General features: G+C 40.7%; 1 protein-coding gene across 1 annotated transcript in view; it reads right to left on the bottom strand.

The window, feature by feature from the left end:
• Positions 1 to 14,648: 14,648 nt before the first annotated feature.
• Positions 14,649 to 22,186, bottom strand: part of SLC30A8 (solute carrier family 30 member 8) — a 37,492-nt gene continuing 29,954 nt past the window's right edge. The window contains exons 6-8 of the mRNA XM_057736597.1: positions 20,915 to 21,020; positions 16,245 to 16,379; positions 14,649 to 14,946 (exon numbers count right to left, since the gene is read on the bottom strand). Of these exons, the coding sequence (XP_057592580.1) occupies positions 14,801 to 14,946; positions 16,245 to 16,379; positions 20,915 to 21,020 (387 nt within the window). The 3' untranslated portion in view covers positions 14,649 to 14,800. The remainder of the gene's footprint in view (positions 14,947 to 16,244; positions 16,380 to 20,914; positions 21,021 to 22,186) is intronic.

Here is a 22,186-nt window from a genome sequence, read left to right as displayed (position 1 = left end):
TGTTACCTGACATGGCCTCTAACGATTAGCTTTGCATTTCAGAGGGGAGTGCCTTGGTAAGCATGTTCCATACATCAGTCACATCAGCTGGATACGTGAGTGAACAAGAGTAGACTAAGATTTCAAGAAGAAATCACTATCTGCCTTGGGTACATACAGCTAGAGGAGGCCTTGTGACAAATGTGACTATCACTGGCAGAAGTACTTTCTGTGCCTGCAAGACATTTTGCACTTAAAAGGCTCTGCAAAAAATGGGAGGTAGTCCATATTTCAGCAACTTCCATTAAGCTGTCATATACCTTCCCCGCATTCCCTGCCTTATAGCAAACCTTGGATTAATAAGATCTTTACTCAGTGAAAGTTTTCCCCTCTTACCTGCCCAACCATCCTGTCTTCTACTCCTATCACAGTCTAATAATTTGAATGTGAGATGCGCAAGGTCAAACCCAGATCTTAGGCCCTTGGGTGGTTATGAATCATTTAGTAATTACAGCCAGTCTTTAATGAAGGCTGGAAAGCATTGAAAGTTTCAAGCTTTTCTTTTCCCCAAATGAACTATGCAATAGAGCAGTGATAATCACTCTCATAGAAATGTGTGTCTCTTCTAACATTCTAGATAAAACTCTGTCCCACCCAATCTCTAGGTATGGGAAACAAGGGGACTATAATAGTAGAAAAAGCTAACCATTTAATTTTGTTTTGTGTATTTTTCTATATGGAAAGTTAAGAGGCTATAGATGTAGAACTCTATAGATATAAGCGTATTTTAATTAAGCATTTCAAGCTGTTGAGAGGGACTGGGTTTCAAAGTTTATTTTTGAATAAATAAAAGTAATATAATTCACACAAACACAATTTTCCACCCATCTCACTGAAACATTATATATATATATTTATATCCAAATACGTGTATGTACGTACATATGTACATAAACAAAATTCTAGTTCTTCATTCTTTTTTTAAAAGTCTTTATTGAGTTTGTTACAATATTGCTTCTGTTTTATGTTTTGGTTTTTGGGCCACGAGGCATGTGGGATCTTAGCTCCCCAACCAGGGATTGAACCCGCACCCCCTGCATTGGAAGGTGAAGTCTTAACCACTGGACCACCAGGGAAGTCCCTATAGTTCCTCATTCTTTAAGTAGAAAAATTGAGGCATATTTGACATCAACAAGTTTCTTAGGACTCTCAGTTTTTTCAGGACATTGCATGTGTGGGTTGCATTTATAATTCTATAGCTAATGAACCTTGATAATATTTCGAGTATTATTCAACAGCTGAGAAAATTTTCTCGGAAGCTACATGGTCCTCATCATCGCCGTTATGATTAGTGTAATCACCTTTCTCAAATGAGGCAAAATTTACTACTCCTCAGGGTAGTGGGTCCAAGAGACAGAATGCAAAAAAAAAAGAAAAAAATAGCGTTACTTGACTTTCTTCACTTCTAGTTTGCTCACCTCAGCCACCATCTCATCACCTCACTGAAAAATTTTGCCGCTTTGGTGCCAAATGAAGGAATCGAAGGCCCCCTCTCGACTCTCGAGTCATTTTTCATGTTATTCATGTAGCCATTAATGAGCCAGGGGAGCAGCTATAGAGTAAAGTTTTAGAGCATGTGTTTTGGAATGTCACAGACCTGGGCTTGAATCTTAGTTCTATTACATGTTAGCTTTGAGAAGCTCTCTTCCTCTTTGAGCTGTTCCCTACCTGTCACATGGAGGTTATCATGCATACATCATGAAATTTGGTTGAGGGTTAAATAAGAAAACGTATATAATTTCTCAACCCAGTACCTGACAGCTTGCCAGGCCCTGTTAATGTTATTATCGATATTATATCAACAATATATCACTATTATGATTATCCTTTATAATGAGGACAAGGTTGGACCGTATTCTCTCCCTCCAGCAGTCAATTCAGCATCTCCTGTCCCCTGTCCAAGACTTTTGAAGGGATATGCCAAGGTTGGGCTGTTATTTCTATTTTGATTATTTAATATTCACTGAGCACTGAGATGGTGTGGCTTTTGTGGGGCACAGAAGGGGGTGAGGGCAGCCTCTCCTGCTCTAAGTTGGGCTGGGAGCGTGAAGCTGGCTGGATGTGTGTCTGAGGTTAGCACAGCCAAAAAAGACCATCTGGACCAGTGCAGTCAGAGCTCTCAGGAAACTTGTGGGGCCTCTGACTAAAGTTATTTGGCTTCTAATCAACTTAACATTAAAATTCTCCAAGCCCTCCCGTCTAAGATGCTAATTCCTCCTAAAGAGGTGTGTGATGTATAGAAGCCCACATCAATCAGGATCCTGATTTTCCTTCTGCTTCAGCTCACTCCTGTCAGCTGGATTGATCCACTGGAAAAGAGAGGCTTTTCCTTTATAATAAAGGAAAACCCTAATTTGAATAAGCGCCACTGCCAAACCCTCACTTTAAGAGGCCTGAACACATTTGGGGGTTTATGGCTTTGTCACTCCAATATAATTCTCCTGGAATAGATGCCAGATTCCCTTTCTTGTTAGGAAAGTGGGCAGGCTTTTTTGAACCAACCGTACCTTCTAGAACCACCCAGCCCTTGACTTCCAGCCCTTCTAAAAATTGTCCGAAGGCCAAAGGTGTCCTGAATTCTAACATAACATTAGTATAGAAGCTGTCTCCTCTAACATGTTAATTAGTGAGAGGATTCTATTCGAAGTCACAAAATGCATCCTGTAATTGCCTTCTTTACTTCGTTATCTGCTTCAACCAGAGACGTCCAATTGTGTCAACATTCCCACAAAAAGTTAAGCAGGACCTTCATATTAAAACAATATTATGTAGTTGGCCTGTAGTGCTGGGGTGGGGACCAGGGACTTGAGATCACTCTCCCTTATTTTCCATTGAATTACCCTGAGTTCCCCAGATACAGTTCCAGGTATAGAAAGCTGCTTGGTCAATGTTTGCTGAAATGAGAACAACTGTTACTACCAGAAGGATTATTTCTCAGCCTCCGTGGATTTGTGTTTGCAACCTCACGGTCAAGTGTCTTACAGGAAGATCTCAATAAGCAATTCCCCGCAACTCGGACAAGCACATAGTGTGTATGTGACTGTGTGTGTTTTAGGTAGGTTGAAGGTTGGGGAGGGGAGGCAGCTATGCTCTTGTGGAAAAAGGTAAATCTTTTGTATAATTTCTACAATATAGTGCCATGCAGTAACCGCTGCAGTTAGTAGTAGTAGTAGTAATAATAATAATATCTGCTGATTATATGATGGTTTACCATTCACTAAGTGCTTTCACCTATGATATCCCATTTGATCTCTGTAACAACTGAAGGGATATTCTTATTCCCATTTTACTTGTGGGAAGACAGAACTCCAGAATTAGCTATGGATAATTTACAAGGACAGAATTGGCTCTATTGACACCTGTCCTGTGACACTTCCTACCACCTGTTCTCCTTTGCCACGTACACTCCACTTCCTTAAGGGCTTGATTAGAAACCATGAGCCACCCCTATGTTTTAGAAGTTGATATATTCTATAATTATTCATCTGACAAACTATCCCACGAGTACTTAGATGCTAAGCACAATGGCATTTCTAGGGGAGGATAAAAAGCTAAAGAAGATAAAGATCACTGCTTTTGAGGGACTCAGAATCTAACTGGGAAAATCAAAATTGTAAATAACTATTTTTGTGGAATGTGATAAGTTCCTACAAAGTGTTGAATAAGCAAGGAAATGGAGGAACTAACTCTTCTGAGGGAGGAGGGCAGAGAAACTTCAGAGTCGATCTTTGGCAAGACTGGAGGATGAATAGGAGTTTTTGTTGTTTTGGTTTTTCTGGTTTTATTGAGGTGTAATTGACATACAATATTTTATAAGTTTAAGGCGTATAACATTATGACTTGATATATGTATATGCTGCAAAACGATTACCACAATAAGTTTAGTTAACATCAATCACCTCACAGTCACATTTTTTTCTTGTAGAGAGAACTTTTAAGATCTACGCTTTTAGCAGCTTTCAAATATATAATACAGTATTGTTAACTATTGTCACCCTACAGTACATTATGTCCTCAGAAACTGTTTGTCTTGTAACTAAATCACAGAGCTGTGAACTGTGATGGCTTGCTTGTGAACAGGTGAGATGCTCAGTGTGTCACAGTATAGGATACTTGCAAACAATGATAATAGATGAAACTGGGAGGTGAAATCAGGCCAGATGATCTCAACTGAGCAGTCTAATCTTTTTAACCCTGTGTATGATATATATGGTCAGAATTTGTTTGAAAGGCAACAAAGTTTGTAAATAATAAACTTTAAAATTTCCTCACTGGAGAAAGGCCAAGATTGTCCCAGATCAGGTACGGATAGGATATGGGCCTTGAAGTCAATGGTGGGGATTGTCTGGGTACCATGGCTTTTCTTTGGTGTCTGCATGAAAGAAAGGGACAGCTCCTACAGACTCAGAGGAGGAATTCATGCCTTAAGAGCCAAAAGAAAACAAAGAGAAAAAGAAAACCAATTTCGGGTTTCTTTTATCATAATCTTAGTTAAGTGTTGGTGAAGGCAGAGAGGAGAAAAGCTCCCAAGGAGAGCTGCGTCCCAGGAGCGTGGAGATTTACGAGTCATCTAGTCGTTCCATCTGCCACCTCCCCGATGATTCTTCTGACATTGATCATCCGATGTGTTTCCCTGAGCATAGTGTTGCGCGTTCTCTATTTCTGTATGTGTGCGTGTGCGTGTGCGCATGCGTGTGTGTGTTTTAAAAAAAATGAAGCATTTCTTTACAAGTGAATTTTTGATACTTGGTAAATCTTTGATGAATTTGTTTGAAAATGTATTTTGCCAAAACACAAAGCTATAGAATTGTAGCAGATCAAGTTTATGCTGTAGTTCACCCTTCCATCCAGGGGAGATCTTTGCATTTACTAAAATTCCAGCTTTTTCCCCATGGCATACAGGTCTTCTGCCCAGCCCAGCCCAGCCCAGCATGTCCCTCTTTTCCTGGCCCTGCTCATATTCTCAGGCACACAGACTTCTTTTCTTTTCTTCAAACTTGCCAACTTCTTCCTGCCTTGGGCCTTTGCACACGCTGCCCTCCCTTTTGCTCCACCACTTTGCGTGGCTGGTTCCTTCCTAACATCCGGGCTTGGCCCAGATGTCATCTACTCATAAAGAATCTATGTGATCACTCTGTGTAGATAACTGCATCCCTCTATCCCACACTAGTCAGTACCATATCATCTGCTTTTATTCTTTTCTTACCATTTACCACTATCTGAAAATGTCTTATTTAAGTCTTTATTTATTTTCTTTTTTCTTTTTTATATTTTTGGCTGCATTGGGTCTTCATTGCTACACACAGGCTTTCTCTAATTGCAGTGAGCGGGGGCTACTCTTTGTTGTGATGCGCGGGCTTCTCATTGCGATGGCTGTTCTTGTTGCCAGGCACAGGCTCTAGGCAGGCGCATGGGCTTCAGTAGTTGTGGCACTCAGGCTTTGTGGCTCCGCGGCTTGTGGGATCTTCCTGGATCAGGGCTCGAACCCGTGTCCCCTGCATTGGCAGGTAGATTCTTAACCACTATGCCACCAAGGAAGCCCATAGGTCTTTATTTCTTTATTGTCCATATCCCACACTAGAAAGTGAGTATCATTGTGACTTCTGGATCCCCCTGTCCACCACAGAGCCTGGAACATATTAACCATTAAAATCTCAGTAAATAAACAAGTGGATGAAAAAGCAAAAACAGTTTTAGGGTGACTTAAATTCTGCCCCACATTGGCATTAGTATTTAAAATACCCCAATTTCTATTTGACTTTGCTAAGTATGGAGGGAAACGGCCATCTGTTATTGCACTTGCAGCATATGATTTCGATGTCCTCCAGCCAGGATATGCGTAGCTTATGAATCAGTTTTCCTCTGTTATCCTCAACCTCTTACCCTTTTCTCTACCGTATCCCATTCTCCACCCCATGTCTCCATTTTCCCAGTTTATTCTATTTCTGTGCACAATAGGAAAGGAATTTACACTTGTATTATCATCTGGGCCGGTGCCCTAGCAAACCAGGCACTGTGCTAAGCATTGTATATGCATTCTCTCAATGCAGTTTGCTTTAAACACCTTCCAAATACTGTCAGGTCCTTCAGATTTGCGTTTATAACTGCTTTTAGGGTTATATCCAAAAAATAGTTATTGCCCAAACCAATGTCAAGCTTTCCCCCTATGTTTTCTTCAAATAGTTTTACAATTTCTGTTCTTACCTCTAAGTCTTTAACCCATTTTGAGTTGATTTTTGTATATAGGATGAGAAAAGGTACAATTTAATTTTTCTGCATGTGAATCTCCAGTTTTCCCAATATTATTAATTAAAGAGACTATTCTTTCCAAATTGTGTGTTCTTGGTACCTTACTGAAAATCAGTTGACCATAAATGCATGGATTTATTTGAGGGGGGTCTCTATTCTATTGCATTGTTCCATATGTCTGTTTTTATGCCAATACCATAGTTTTAATTCATGTTGCTTTGTGATGTAGTTTGAAGTCAGGAAGTGTAATGCCTACAGCTTTGTTTTGCTCAAGATTAGCTCAGCTTTACAGGGTCTTTTATGGTACCATATGAATTTTAGGATTGTTTTTTCTATTTCTGTGATAAATTGCAATGGAATTTTGATAGTAATTACATTGAATCTGTAGATAACTTTGGGTAGTATAGATATTTTAACAGTATTAATTTTCAGTCTATGAACACATGATACCTTCCCATTTATTCGTGTCTTCTCCAGTTTCTCTCATCAGTGTCTTATGGTTTTCAGTGTACAGATTTTTTCACCTCCTTGGTTAAACTTATTCTTAAATATTTCATTCTTATTTATTCCAGCACTAACATTCCAAGCCTATCTAACCCTCAAGTCATTGCCCAGTGAGGGGCACTGATATCTCAGTAACTGGAGAAAGAAGTGAAGTGAAATACTTCACCAAGTAGAGCCATTGGTAAAATTCCATTAGGAAATGTGACTGATTTCATGATTTGATTGCACCTGAGCAATACCTGTATAAAATAAATTTTTAAGGGAGATACAGTGCAGATGTGTTTACTTCTTACACTTGATGTCTAGCATATGAGTATTAGGATTTTTTCAGGACCTCCAGGGTTTAGTTATTCAGTCATTTCTTAACCTTTGATATAAGTAAAAGTCTTCTAGACTAAAATAAATGTATCTAAGCAATATTGTACTCCCTTACACTATGCCTGACGTATTTGATCAATAAATATTGGTAAAATCAGTTGAAAAAATGAATTACATGAGTTAATGAATTAATGAAAAGTTTCAGCTAGAGAATTCGAAGTTTTCTTTAAAATCTATGTACTGAAGTATATATTGTGAAAATGTTTATACCTAGGTAAAATACCCTCCATAGTTGGGGTATAAGTGGTAAAGTCTAGGGTTTTGAAAGCTATCAAAATAATATTAATTATGATAAGAAGAAAAATAATTACATATTCTCATCAGCTATGTTTGATCGTAATGCCTCCCTCAGAATTTTCTCTTTACTCAGCATTAAAGATGATCTCATCTAAGATCCTGAAAAATCTTCTCCATGGTTTTCTGTTTATAAAGGATTGGAGATTGAATGGAAAAAGAATCTGCTTCTTGTTTATGAATTCAGGGCTTACTGAGCCAGGGAAATCTGAACTGTCCTTTCCTCATCCAAATTCATACAAGGTGCTGAACTCTATGAGAAAGTGGAAACCAGAAAAGGAGGCTTCATCTTTCTGGGCTATTAATTATTCATAGAATGTATTGCTCTAATGAAATGTCAATACAGGGTACTCATAGTTTTCTGGTTGTGGATTCTGCCATGTCCGATACATTTGGAGTGGAGGATGGAATGGTAACAGAAATTCTTGTTGATAAATCCCGTGTACAGGCCAAAGAAAATCCCCTATTCAGCTCTGTTAAAAAAAGTAGGGGAGGGGATGGAAAAGAAACAGAGTATTAGTTTATGAAATTTCTATTGAATCCTATTTGAAGAATTCAGTTCAACTTCAAACAAAACCCCAAAGTCACATCTGAAGCTGATCCTATTCTACAGGTTAACTCACCGTGGTTTACAATATCTTCAGTATAGCTGGTGCCTTTTCTTCTTCTAAAGACTCCTAAACTCCTAAACTCTACAGGTCTGGGGAAATCACATTTGACAGTACCATTGGACTGTGTAGAACAACCACATGGTTTTAATGGCTGCAAATAGGACAATTATGTTTTCAGCAAATGGGTACCCCTTTGAAGAAAGGAAATATAGGGCAATTATATTGATACACTGTCTCCCAGGGCTTGCTTGACACACCTGAAAAGGGTGCAATTCAGCTTGACATCTCTCATCACTTCCTGGCCTTTATGGTTGAAGAAGCACAAGTGTGTTTGATTTTTTACAACTGTCAAGGGCTACCATAGCCTCCGACCACCATCCTCTTCCCCCACTGGGGTTTCATAGCAATGACCAGGATGATTTGAAAAGTGCCTCTGAATCTTAGATCACCTTTGATCTCTCTTAGACCAATCTGCTCCTCAAATGCGTTCTTCCCTCCAATAAAAGACAGAGTGGACATGTGTATTCTCATTACAGTCCCACTTGATGTCACGAGAAACATTTTCTGCCATGATTTTAGTGATCAAAAGATGATGACTTAACCCAAACTCTCTTTTTCCTCATTTTGTTTGAAACATATATTAACATTTTAAAATAGAATTTAAACAGGTGCCCAGTAACAGAATGACAAACGTTAAGTGTGAAATCTGAAAGTTAGAAAGCTGAACCACATATGGTCACATTTTTTTTTTTTTCTTAACATCCGCCTGTGCTGGACTGATTAAGTGGTTTCATCACTGTCAGGCCAAGCAGGACTTGTAAAACCGAGGATGTGGGTATTCAAAGACAACATTTGCTTGGTGCCTTTAATGATTTCTGTAATTAGTCATTTAAGCAGATTGCCCTGTGATCCCAAACAGGGAATACAGGGAGAAGAGCTGAGAAAATCATTTCCTGAAGGTACTAGAAAGCTAATTGTGGAAAATGAGGTCTGTCTCTTTTGCAGACTTCTCTGGGTCCCATTTCATTGGGTGGGGCTAGCGCTGGAGAGCAACATTCTCCAAGAATCTATAAAATGTGCATGCACTGGAGCCCTTTTTTTTTTTTTTTTTTTGACACCAGAGTGCTAAAGGTCTTTGTTAGCTTGCAAAGTTTAACAAAGAAGTAAATGATCCAAATACGGCAATGACAATTTACAGACCAGCAAAAGGAAATGCACCTGGTGCGAGCAAGTCTCCACGCCATGAGAGAAAGAGACACCAAGAAGCCAAGGAAGTGTTGTTTCATAGGAACAGGGTACAAGGTCCGGGGCAGGGGGATCTGTGACTCTGCCTTCATTGAGCTGGACTTTGCTAATAAACGCACTCTGACTCATTCACCTTTTACTCCAAAGATAAAAGCAGACTTTTTTAGAGGATGTCAGAAAGGGACTTGAGTATTTTAATGAATCCAGGACTCCCTTACTAGGTAAAGCTCTCTCAGATAAGCCTTTATCTCAGCAAGCCTCAGTAGCTCCCTGTGAGAGAAAGGGCTGTTTAATTCTCACCAATAATCTGGCCACTCTCTTGTGGGAGTGTGTTGATGACTCAAAACCTTTTAAAAGTTGGCATGATATCAGTCTCTGTGCACACATACACTCACTTTGTACCTGACAATAAATAACAGTCAAGATTTACCGAGTGCTAACTACCTGCTACGCACAAATCCAACCTCTTTAAGTGTCCTCTTTTATTAAACTCTCACCCCTCTGAATAGGGAGGTTTTACTGATCAGGAAACAGTGACAGAGCATTTAAGTAACTGGCTCGAGGTCACAGAGCTAATAAAAGGAAGAACTAAGATTCAAACTCAGGCAATCAACAGAACTGCTGTTCAAAGAATAAGCATTCTTTCCTTCATGTCCTTCAACATTCCAATCTCCCATCTGTAACCAAACATATGGAACCCATAAATTTCTTTTATGGGCCCTAACATCACCATAGAGCCCTAGATAAATCTTGACTAGGTGCTGGATGACAGTGAAGCATATTAAGGATGGAGGAGGGTGGCAGTAAAACTGGCCTGATTTTAGTATTCTGCAGAATAAAGCGTGTTGCTTCGAAAGTCATGAAAGATCATTAATGTTTCAATAGCCAGAGAGAATACAATGCCGCGAAGTTAAGAATTCTGCTACACTGTTCCAGTAACCTCAGTGGCCTGGAGTTCTGACCATGCCAAGGAGCGGGCAAAGGGAGCGAGCGGCAGACCTTCAACACGGATGCCTGCCAGCTGCTTTTTCACCTCACATCCTTCAAATCCCCCTTGCAGATTGTCTTTACTTTAACACAAAAAGATATACCGTCCAGAGTTTTCAGTCTAGTCAGCTAAAGAAGTAGAATTTCAGGGGAATAGCAGAAATGACTTGGAGCCATGGGGCTGTTCCTTTGGTTGACATACAAAGTCCATCTCCCTTATGATCACCTGGCATTCAGTGTTTTTCTGACATAAAATCGAAGATTAACACGACTTCAAAAAACAAGCAGAGCAGACAGTGCCACTAGAACTTGTGTGTTTGCCAGGTCATCTGTCCTTTACAGCTCTGTCCTGTACAAAATATAGAAAAGCAAAACCATTCAGCGACCCTTGAGACAGGACACATGAGTTGGTGTGAACCATCCCTTCTGTTCTGAGAACCAGCTGAGGCTGGAGCCACTAGGAACCTGAGTGGCTCTTGTTCTGGTTGCCTGAGCATGCTTCCTGGTGTGTGGGACACGTCTGTGTGTCTCCACTGAGCAGGGCGAGCCGTCAGCAGAATGCCAAGTAGCTCTTTCAGCTGTGCTGACTGATTGGCAGAGATGCCACAGATGTGCCCTTCTCAGTCAAAGTCAATGTTTTCTTGGCCCTCAGAATTTCAGAAAAATACAAATGTAAATGAAAAATAATGACAGGGCCCACATATAGCCCCAGAGTCATCGCCTCAGCAATTATTAATGCCTGCTAGGTTTCCAGCACCCTGCGAGATGCTGACAATGACATAAAAATCATCAAAGGCAGAACTCCTGATCTCCTCAATATAAATAATGATAAAGTAGCAAAAATTACGCTGTTTTAAACATCACAGACTCGATCATTTCCTTTGCCACATATATCCTGCTTTTCAAATTAAAAACCAGCAAAAAAACACAAGCATAACCTACACATGGTCTTCCCTTTGTCTAGAATGCCCTTTTATTCATCTGCCTGGAGAAGCTCCATATATAATTCGAAGTCCAGCATGGCTGTCAGCTCAATGGCACGAAGTCTTGGTGGCCACAGCCACACTGCAATCCTCGTCACTCTGTGCTCCCTTCATACCCCATCCACGTGGTTGCAACTTAGGATATTATTGTAGGTATCTGGGTATGTGTCTGAATCCCCCACTTGGTCACCTCCTCTCTGGCTGAGGTTCTTCTAAACTCTGGCCGTTCTTTAGAATCATCTCCAGGTATATTAAAAAATGCAGAAATTTAGATTCCAAACTAGACCCATTGAGGCCTGCATGTCTTTATTTTATTTTACCCTCCACAGGTGAGAGCCACACGAAGAATAATAGCAGAATACAAATCAAAATACCACATCCTTAACATCTGAGGTAGGATCCAATAACCCAGCCAAATGTTCCCCCGTTTAGAACACACTGCTTCAGCTGGAGGCTGAAGTGAGCCTTCCATTTCCTTCCTACTACTTAAATCTAAATCTTGAGACCAGCACATTTAATTGTCCCTGTGCAATGACGGGGTGGGGGTAGAGATGGATGACGAGATGTGCACAGAGGGCCTTGGCCTAACTTACCCACTCAGCTCTCCGCTCAGGGGAGTTGGAAAAGAAAAGGAGAGAAGCATGCCTGGTCTGGATCAAGGACACACACTGCCTGGGTTTATTTACCAAGGAGGCAAAGAGAGACAAAAATGAGATCATGTGTCCCTGGCTGAAAGACACAGTAACCCTGTCTAGGAGAAAACCACAGCCCAGAGAACGTCCTAGTCTCAGACAGATCATGTTAAATACCCCTGCCCTTTGTTGGAGGAGCTGGAAAGTGACCAGAAGTGGACCTGGAATGTAAGGAGCAGCCTCAAATTACTTGCTCTTATCCCACTGGCTTCTTGTCGAAAGGGAGCTGTACTGAGTGCCAAGACCTCCGTGCCCACTCAGCTGCTATATTTTCCCTTTTAGTCTATAAGAGTGTGTGCGTGTGTGTGTACGTGCTGGAGAGCTAGCTAGTCGTAGCTAGTGGGTAGAGCCCAGGGATGCTGCTAAACATCCTATGATGCACAGGAACAACTTTTTGCTGTTGTGTTAGAACAGTTCGTCCACAGCAAAGAGTTGATCCAGCCCCAAATATCAATAATGCCAGGGCTGAGAAACCCTGGATTGGAAGGAATATCTATGGAGCATTCACTTTTACCCTACAAAGAACCTTGTTCTTTTTTTTTTAATACTTGTTTATTTTATTTATTTATTTATTTGGCTGTGCCGAGTCTTAGTTGCGACATGTGCAGGATCTTCCTTGCAACATGCAGGCTCTTTAGTTGCGGCATGCAGGCTCTTAGTTGCAGCATGTAGGCTCTAGTTCCCCAACCAGGAATTGAACCCGGGCCCCCTGCATTGGGAGTACGAAGTCTTAACCACTGAACCACCAGGGAAGTCCCAAGAACCTTGTTCTTTATGTTTGTTATCCCATATAATTCTAACAGAAATCCGTTGATGAAAATATAATCCCTATTTTCAGATGAGGAATCTAAAGCTCAGAGAAATGGAGTAGCAGTTGAAGGCCACAGATCTGGAAGGCAGCAGAAAGGGACCCACACCATGGTTTCTAATTCCCTTTCACGTTCATTCCTCCACCAGAGTCCCCTGTTTCCACCATGTGACTCCTCTCTCCCTTTCATGTCCCCATGGTCAGTGGCATAACTCAGGGTCTCTGGGGGCAAGGCGTTTTGGCAGCCTACAACCACTTCCATTAGTTTAGGGTTCCTCTTTCTTCAGCCAGACTTTTGGTGTAGAAAAGGTACAAATTTAGTGCTACCTAGGACAGGATACGTTACAGAAGCACCATCATCCCTTTACTTTTAAACTCAGCGATTTATTCTTCCCATTCTTTGGAGGAATGTAGGCTCAGCTTTTGCAGGCACTTCTGAAATCATGGCTGATTGTCAATGCATATTACTTGGTCAAAAAGAAACAGCCAAAAAAAAAAAAGTGATCAAAGGGAAAGTGTAGATGGGATTTTGGTCAAATTAGATCCGGTTTCAGCTACTTTCTAACTTGGACTTGCTTGTTTCTTGTGCTTCTTGTCCTTCATATTTTTTAACTCATCCTTCACTTGGTACACTCCGGCCACAAGGACCTCCCTCAATTCCTCAAATGCACCCAGTTCTTTCTTCAGGGTGTCCACTCATTCTCTTGCTTCTTCTAAAATGTGCTTCCTTCTACAACGCATTCAACTATCACCTATCTTTTTGTGCAAGTCTCAGCTTGGATGCCATTTCATCATAGAGACCCTCCATTGACCGCTCCTAATCTCAGTCAGCCTCTCTTCTTTCATGTCACTTGCTGCTATTTGTAGTACATTCTCGGTGGTGTTTATTGTATAATGCCTGCCTCCCCACAAAGGGGAAAGAGTTCTATGAGGGCAAAGGCCATGTCAGCTTGGTTTACCAATGCTCTTCCCAGAGACTGCGTCAAAAAATATTTTTAAATGAATGAATAAATTACATTGCTTAATTTACTTAATCTTTTTGCCCTTAATCTATACAGTGATGGTATTAATTCCAACTTTTTAAAAGTCATCATTAGAATGAAATAAAAGGACATGTCTAAAGAGCCCAGTATAAGATAAGAGCTAACTAGGACAATAATTGGTGCTCTATAAATACTATTCAAGACGTGGGAGCTCTTATCTTAACTCTTGGACTAAATTATTTTCCATGCGACTTGGGGTAAATACTCTGTCTCTCTGTGCCTCCTCATTTTCTTTTATTATTAAGCCACACCATGTGAAAACTCTCAAAAAGCAGCCATTTCATAATTTTTCATTTGTACAGGTGCCTTTTACACAGAGAAGTAAAATATAATCCAGTAGTTTCAGACATATCACAACATTGTGTGCAAGCAGGATAAAGAGAGGGAGTTCTCCGGCATTTAGTGAATAGGGATGTTGATAAGGAGTCAGAAGACAATGCCCAAATCACATTATAGCTCGGGGGAAAGTCAAGGTCTAATGGAGTATTAGACCTAATACAAAGGTCTAATGGAGCTTTAGACCTCCAAATTCTCTTTTACTTCTGACTTGGCTCCTCTTCGTTTTGCTTGTCGTGTTTTGGAAAAATTTTGTGACTCTTTCCCTGCCACTGATTCCCGATAAGACTTTCCTGAATTCAGCTTTAGCCATTCATCCTCGGGATGTGTTATTGAAGGGAGGTGAACTTTTGTAACCCATGGTTACAGACAGCTGTTATTTCAGCCCCAGTCAGAAGTAATCTATACACACATTCCTGGAATTGAATACAACCACTGATGGGTTGATAATCCAATTGATGGATGAATCTAAACACATTTTCATTCATGGTGGATGGAGCTAAATAAAGAAGGATAAAATATGCATTGAACTGTATCATGAATTTCTCAAACTTCTTCCTCTGGTTTCTTAGAAACTGCAGAGCGGCACGTAGTGGCCTGTCAAACTCCGGGAGCTGGCAGTGCAACTGATCTAGTCCCGGGGGTCTTCACAGAGGAGGCAGTCGGGGTCCTGGTCGGCTGAAGATTCCATCTGAATGGTGAGTGAGTGCACAGGAAAGCTGTTGCTGAGGGCTTCCGCAATTTCTCTCTGAACCACCTGGCTGTCCCGGCTGGCAGCTGTGGATAAAGGACCACAGTGAGATTGGCACTGATTGCACACACAGGGGCAATGGCACATCTCCAGCTTCAACTTTGCCTTTGACCTGATGGGGTGGGGCACAGGCAGTGCACTCAGAAGGAGCCATGACAGCTCTGACCATCCGCTGCCTTCACACAGACAAGGCGGGGGACGTCCTTGTGCAGCAGAGCGCCCCGTCACTATGGGAATTCTTCCCTCCCGCAGTCCTCTCTGGGGTCTGGCGCTCCTAGGAGCTGAGTATGAAAGAGTGGATAAGCCATGAAAAAGCCAAGCCAGAACTATTATTCTTATACAGCTCTGCTCACCAGTTCCCTGGGTTCTCTGGGTCACCACCCTTGCATCTAATCAGAATTTATATCAAGGACAGTAGCAAGAGCCAGGAAGCCTGTAGAGCAGCAACCCGCACTGCCATCTTTTCTCTTGTCCCGAAAGGTATCAGGAGGCTGTGAAGTTCTCTCCATAGTAACCTTGTTGTTTACTAGATTCTTCCATTTGCAGTGACACGTGGGTATAGTGGAGGCTGTAAATTCCCTTTAGCCAGATCCAAGCCTCTCAGCAAAGATGAGGCTGTCTGAGAAAGCACAGGCTTCAAATGACTCTTCCTGTTCCCTGCCTCTAAGTAACTGCATGAGTTATTTCTCAGCAGCCTAATGTATCATCCTTGGCCTGAGCTATCTCCCAAGGCAGTGCCCATTTTCTCAGCCCCAGGATGTATCATGAACAAATCACCTTCTACTTGAAAAAGCAGTTTTAAGGATAAACCCCAAATCCGAAGAGTTATCTCACATGGTTGCAGAATTTCTAACCATTCAGTAAAGGACCCACCACTAATCCTGACTACAACATCTTTTAACTTTTTAGAACCTTAAGGATAGGACCTGTGTCTCCTTCATCTTTCTGTCTTTGGTGATAGGCAAATCATCTTACACACCAAAGGTACTCAGTGAAGATTTCTTGTTAAATTCTTCCCTCTTATTTAATCAGTAGCACATCTAATCAAACAGAGTTTAAGGCCTTGAAATTTGGGTGGTGTTTTAGACTTTTGTTCTACTTTCTTTCTGCAGTCGGCCTCCAGGGTTGTCCTAAGTATCACTGTTGCCATGATGACATTGGCAAGGGGGATGGTTTTCAAAGGCCCTTGGTCACACAAAACACCTTATAGTTGTTTTGGTGGGGGCAACAGACACTAAGGGCTACTCTACCAAAAGGAGGGGAGCTACTGGCCTCAGAGGACAAGGACTGAATTTTGTGCACGGTGTTTACAAAACTCACTGACCTGCAGCAACGTGAACTGAGAGAATCACTTGGTTCATTGTTAGCGACCAGATGTGCAAGCTGTGCACAGACACCACCCCGTCCACTGCTAAGATGAGCTCTTTCACACCATTGTAATTCACGTTCTTTGGTGCACCTACCAAGAGGACAGAGCGGGAGGCTTGTTATTCCACTATATACGGCTCACTGCGACAGCTAACTGGGGTTGCAAAGTCCTTAATAAAATATTAACTTGCCCTCTTTATTCATAGTTTCTTATTTCAAATGTTCACAACACAGAGTCACCTATTTCAAAGGCTTTACCATCAATCACAGGTTCACAAAGAATATTTGCAGATTTTACTATGCAATCATCAACAACAGTCATCACCCTTCATTTTCAGCGTGTATTATTTTCCCAATTATCTTCACAATTATCTGGAAAGCAAAATGAAATCACATGGGATTTGGTATCAGATTATCCCAGGTTGGCATTCTGACTTCAACTATTGTGAATTTACCCAGCTCTTGGAAATTCTCTAATCCTCAGCACATTTGTAGTAAAGTAGGGATGATAAGAACAATATGTAGTTAACAGAGTCCTTTGGAGACTCTGAAAATATCTCAGAAAATATCTGTCCTTTGTAAACTTTACCACTGTACAAATGTTAGTTATCCAACAGATCACTTAGTGAACTGTGTTAATTGGGGATCCTAGCATTGTAATACCATCTCATTATTCAGTCTGTAGAATTTCTATTATTTTAGGTCATTAGTCAGGGCTTAATATTTGGGCTGCAGAATATAGTAGTTTGACAGTCATCCTTGTTTCTAAAGGAACAGTGTGGGGCACACAGGAAGGTGAGGAGTCTGGCAGCCAATCAGCTATTCTTTGGGGCTGAAGGAACTGGGGTGTCTCTAGCCTAGAGATGAGACGGCTAAGGGAGGTAGGATCACTGTTTTCAAATATTACAAGGGTTGTCACATAGAAGATGAGAGGCTATGAAAGTGTAAGCGTGCTTTCTCTGGCTGGCTACAGAGAGACAAACCAAGTCAATGGTTGTTTAGAATCATAAGAGACATCAGGTTGATATAAGAATTTTTAAAAAATCAACCCAACTAGCACAGCCATGGTAAAGCCATTTGATGCAATAGGTAACCCTGTCAACTAAAGATGACCCAAAGAGGATGCTGTAGAAGAGATTTCTAAGGATGAACACTTTTTAGCTTCTACCTCATTTATATGCATAAAACGAAAACACCTGGTATGTTTGTTAAAGGTATATATGCCTTGGCTCCATTAAAATTCTCCTGAAGAAAAATTCTGTGGATGACGTTCTGAAATCTATATGCTTTCAGAATGGCTCTTGACCTTGGATGCACATCAGTGTCACCAGAGATTTTAGAAATCCTAATGACCAGGTTATACCCAAGACCAATTAAATCAGATTCTCTTCCGAGAAGACCCAGCATCAGTATTTTCTTAGCTCATTTGGTGATTCTAACAGAGCCAAGGTAGAGAACCATTGCACTGATATTTACCAGCACCTGGGCAGCTCTGCCTTGCAGTGGTTCTCAAGCTTTGAAACATCAAAGCCAGCCCCTATTAAATCAAAATCTCTGGGTCTAGGGCCTGGGCATATGTATTTTTTAAAAAGCTTCCCAGATGATTGTAATAAGCAGCTAGTCGAGAACCACTTACTTAAAGGGAATGGGGAATCCTTAACCCTTCTTTTTCAGGATTTAAGAGCCTTGCTCATGGGGATTTCCTCTTTGAAGCTAACTTAAAATTCACTACAGTTTGAGTTTAGTCCCACTTCATATTGTTCTTAGAACAAAGAGCTGGTCAACATGATTTTTTACTCTGCGAGCTGCACAAAGCTCAGGGTACTAGAAACAAATTAAAGAAGTTATTTCCGACTAGTCATAGAATGTGCATGGAGTCATGGGTGAAAATGTTATATAATAATAATAACAACAACAACAGCAGCAGCACCACCTTTATTGAGAACCTACTATATGTCAAGGTTTGTGTTGAGCACTTTATTTATAGCGGTTATCTTATTTAATAGTTATAAGAATTTTAAGAGCTAGTTAATGCATGTCACAACTCCTTTTGGACTGGAAAAGAAATTGGGAGTCAGAGAGGTTAAGAAGAATCGCTAAGGTCACATAGCAAAGTGGGATTTCAGATTCTAAGGTCTATGCTCTGGGTGTGGAATGTTATGCAAATGCTAGACCCCAGGTATTGTGACCCATAGTTGACAATTATGCCTAATGTATCATCTCTGGAGAGTTTCATTTGACCCTTTGAAGATCTGCTGTCATTCATCTAAGACCCTTGAGATGAAATCATGATTCCACTACCTCTCTTGCCTCCTTTATCACTTTACTTTTACGGAGAACACAAGTCCACTGTTACTTATTTTACTCTATGAAATAATATGAACAAGCAAGAGCCTATGTTCCCATTGGTTTCAATGTTTCATCACATCTTAGAAACCTTTTTTCTTTCTGAGGGAGAACCTGCAAAAATGTTAATGCATCCAGGAAAATACCCAAATTAGTTTTCAAAAATTTATTACTCAGGCTAATAACTATATGAAAAAATCACTCAATATTCTTCATAATTAAAGACTTGTATGTGGAATCAATAAGATATAATATTCACCTATCAGATCAGAAGAAAATCAACAGTTTGATAATATCCAGTGATGGTGAGGATGTGAGGAAATGTGCACTCTCATATGCTGTTGGTAGGAAAGAAACTGACATGGTATATTTGGTAGAAATGGCAGTATCTATCAAATTTTAAAATGCATACAACATCTGAAACAGCAATACATATCTAGGAATTATTCCACAGATATACAAGTGCTAAAAATATAATTGCAGCATTATTTGCAATTCCTTCAGTAAACAAGTATATGCTTAACAGTAGAATAGAATACTTTGTATCCATGAAAAAGAATAAGATGTATCTATGTATGTACTAATATGGAAAGACCTCCAGTTGAAAAAAGCAAGGTGCAGAACAAAATATGCATGTAATCCCATTTGTATAAAAAAAGACATGTACACAAATGTACTATATATATGTGTGTGTATATATATACATATGTGTATATGTGTATATTACATGTACATATATGTGTAAATGCATAGATATTTTTGGAAAGATGTATGTCAGCTTATTAGTAGGTATTACTCCTGAAGAATAGGGCTGATGATTCAAAGGTGGTAAAATAAGGAGACTTTTTTTCTTACCATTTTATACCTTTCCATATACATATTTTTTAACTGTACCAAGTACAAGTTATTTTATGCTAACCTAATTTGAAACTTAGTTTAAAAATTAAGCACCTTCCAGATAGGAGTTACCTGCCAGTTTCAATAATTAGCAACACTTTTCCTTAAATAAAAAAATATAATCAAACTTCCCCGGTGTCCCAGTGGTTAAGACTCCACACTCCCAATGCAAGGGGCACAGGTTCGATCCCTGGTCAGGGAACTAAGATCCTGCATGCCGCAAAAGAAACAAACAAACAAAAACAACAAACAAACAAAAAAAAACCCACGAGGGAAGAGCTGTACTGAGAGAGAGAGAAAGTAGAATATAGTCATTGCAAATTGCACATGCATGTCTCCTTCCTTAATAAGTTCTGTAACAGCAGCAACAGCTGCAGCTCCGCACTTGGCCCCCAGGAAAGGAAGTGGATGCATCTGTGACTTGACAAACCAAACATTGTCCCCTTCCGAGTGAGGACGTTCACGTGTTACTCGGCGACGTTTTCTGTTTCACTGTGGTTCACTGTGGTCAACACTGTCACCTAACAATAATTATAGTGCCCGCTGAGAACAAACCCCTAAAATGTGTACTCGGCAGTGAACACTAAGCGAGGGACGGGTAAGCTGTTATAAAGGCAGCTGCGCTCTGAGACTGTGTCTACCTTCGGTCCAAATGTGCTGGCCAGGAAAGAGAAGCTCAGCCCATGTGTGGATATTTTTGATCATGTGAATGTTCGATAAGAGGCAAACCTCTGGTTGAGATTGAATTTTCTAAGTGCGGCTCCCAGTGCCTTCATGGAGGAACCCCTTCAGGGGTATGAAAAGACTAGTCCAGTGATTCTCAAAGTATGGTCCCCAGCCCAGCAGCATCAACATCTTTTTAAAATTCAAGTTCTCCGTCCCCACGCCAGGTCGACTGTCTCAGGAACTGCCAGGTGGACCCAGCAGTCTATGTTGTAACAGACCCTCCAAGTGGTTCTGATGCCACTAATGTCTAAGAACTGCTGGCCTAGTCTAATGAGCATTTGAGGCAAGTCCTTCATAGTAGTTTAATGCTGCCTGAGGGATAGATTCAATCTTTCTTAGGTCTTTTCCATATATTTAGGAACAAATGCATATTTTTGCTGTATCTCCCTTACTGTCTATCTCTAATATTTGTATGTATTGTTTTTATACTCTACCATATCAATTAACAGTTGCTGGAGAAAAAAATGGAAGCCAATTCTTTTTATTTATTCCTATGTAAATAAAAATCATATTATTTGTTTTCACAAAAATTCCTTATAAGTTTACATTTTCCGTACAATGCAGACTCACAGAGAGCATGCCTTGAGGCCATTCCCCTTTGTGATTATAGAGAAGAGAAAACACTGATGGTGAGAATAATAAGAAAATCACTCCTACCTTCCATGAGTAAGATGGAGAAGTCCTTTAAGATAGTGACGGTGCTGGCCAAAACCAGGACGGAGAAGACAAATGTGCAAATCGGGTCGGCCATTTTATAGTCTGGCTAGAAAACATAGGGATTTCAGTTCATGGAATCCAGGCCTCCCATGCAGAAAGTCTGATTGATAAAATAAGTACACCTTCACGCTTCCTTCCCTCCCTGCCCCCCATGCCCCCTCCTGACACTGAACACTGCCCCAACTCTGGGGCCAGAGTTTCTGAAGACTCAATCCTTATTCTAAGCTTTTAACTCTCAGTGACTGAAGACAGGGAGACCGTAGGCCTTGCTCTTCCCACAATTGAAGAAGTAAAGGGAGCGATATCCTTGAGTCCTCTCTCAAGAGGCCTGATTTAACTTCTCTCAAATTAACAGAAGTACAGAGGATGTGATGAAAATATGTACACATTTGCACAACATTCAACGACTTTTCAGCCTTAATTATGATGAGACGAAAGAACATCTTCTGCTCAGAGGCTGCATGTAACCAGAGTATGGCTGGAGCTTGGTCTTGGCAGACCGGGTCAGTTTATTTCTTTCCGTCTTAAATATGACACATACTCAAGGCAGGCATCTTTGATACAGACCACAGAGTATGCACTGAGACCTCACTCTTGTGCTCTCTCACCGCTGGAGCCCTTGGCCTGAGGGTGAAACACCTGCTATTCTGCCCTTGATGAAGTTTTGTGCCACAGAAAAGTTCGTGTTTCGTTATTTCGAAGAAACCCCGGAAAGGGTAACCTTGGTAAGAATACTCTCAAACTCCACTCACCTGTACTATTTTGAACGATTTTGCCTTAAAGATTTTAGTGAGGATTTGCTCAAGTGAATTCAGACATGTCTTTGTAATTTTTATTTATATGTTTTCATGTTTTAGTAAAAATAATAGAGTCCCTGCTAACTGGGCAGTCATGGTGCAAACAGACAGAGCTAAATGCTCCTCTCCTCCATGAGTCCCCACCTTCACCCTCACCCACCTCTGTTAGTTCTTAGTATTACCAAACAGAGATCTGTACTGAATATTTGTGTAGGGTCAGAGGCGCACCCAGGATCTATTCCAACTTTTTGGAAAGAAGTTCTCTCTCTCCCATGGTGGGACCATCAGGTGCTCTACCCTCCCCAGCCAAGCAGCAGATACAAAACCCAACCTACGTCAATTGGGCCCCATTTCCCAGAAATATGAATCTTCAGCAGAGTGACAAGAACAGGAAAAATATTATTTGAGTCACATT

Source organism: Hippopotamus amphibius, chromosome 5, assembly GCF_030028045.1.
Source record: "Hippopotamus amphibius kiboko isolate mHipAmp2 chromosome 5, mHipAmp2.hap2, whole genome shotgun sequence".
NCBI lineage: Eukaryota > Metazoa > Chordata > Mammalia > Artiodactyla > Hippopotamidae > Hippopotamus > Hippopotamus amphibius.
The sequence above is the reverse complement of the archived record's forward strand: the minus strand, read 5'-3'. Positions and strand labels throughout refer to the sequence as shown.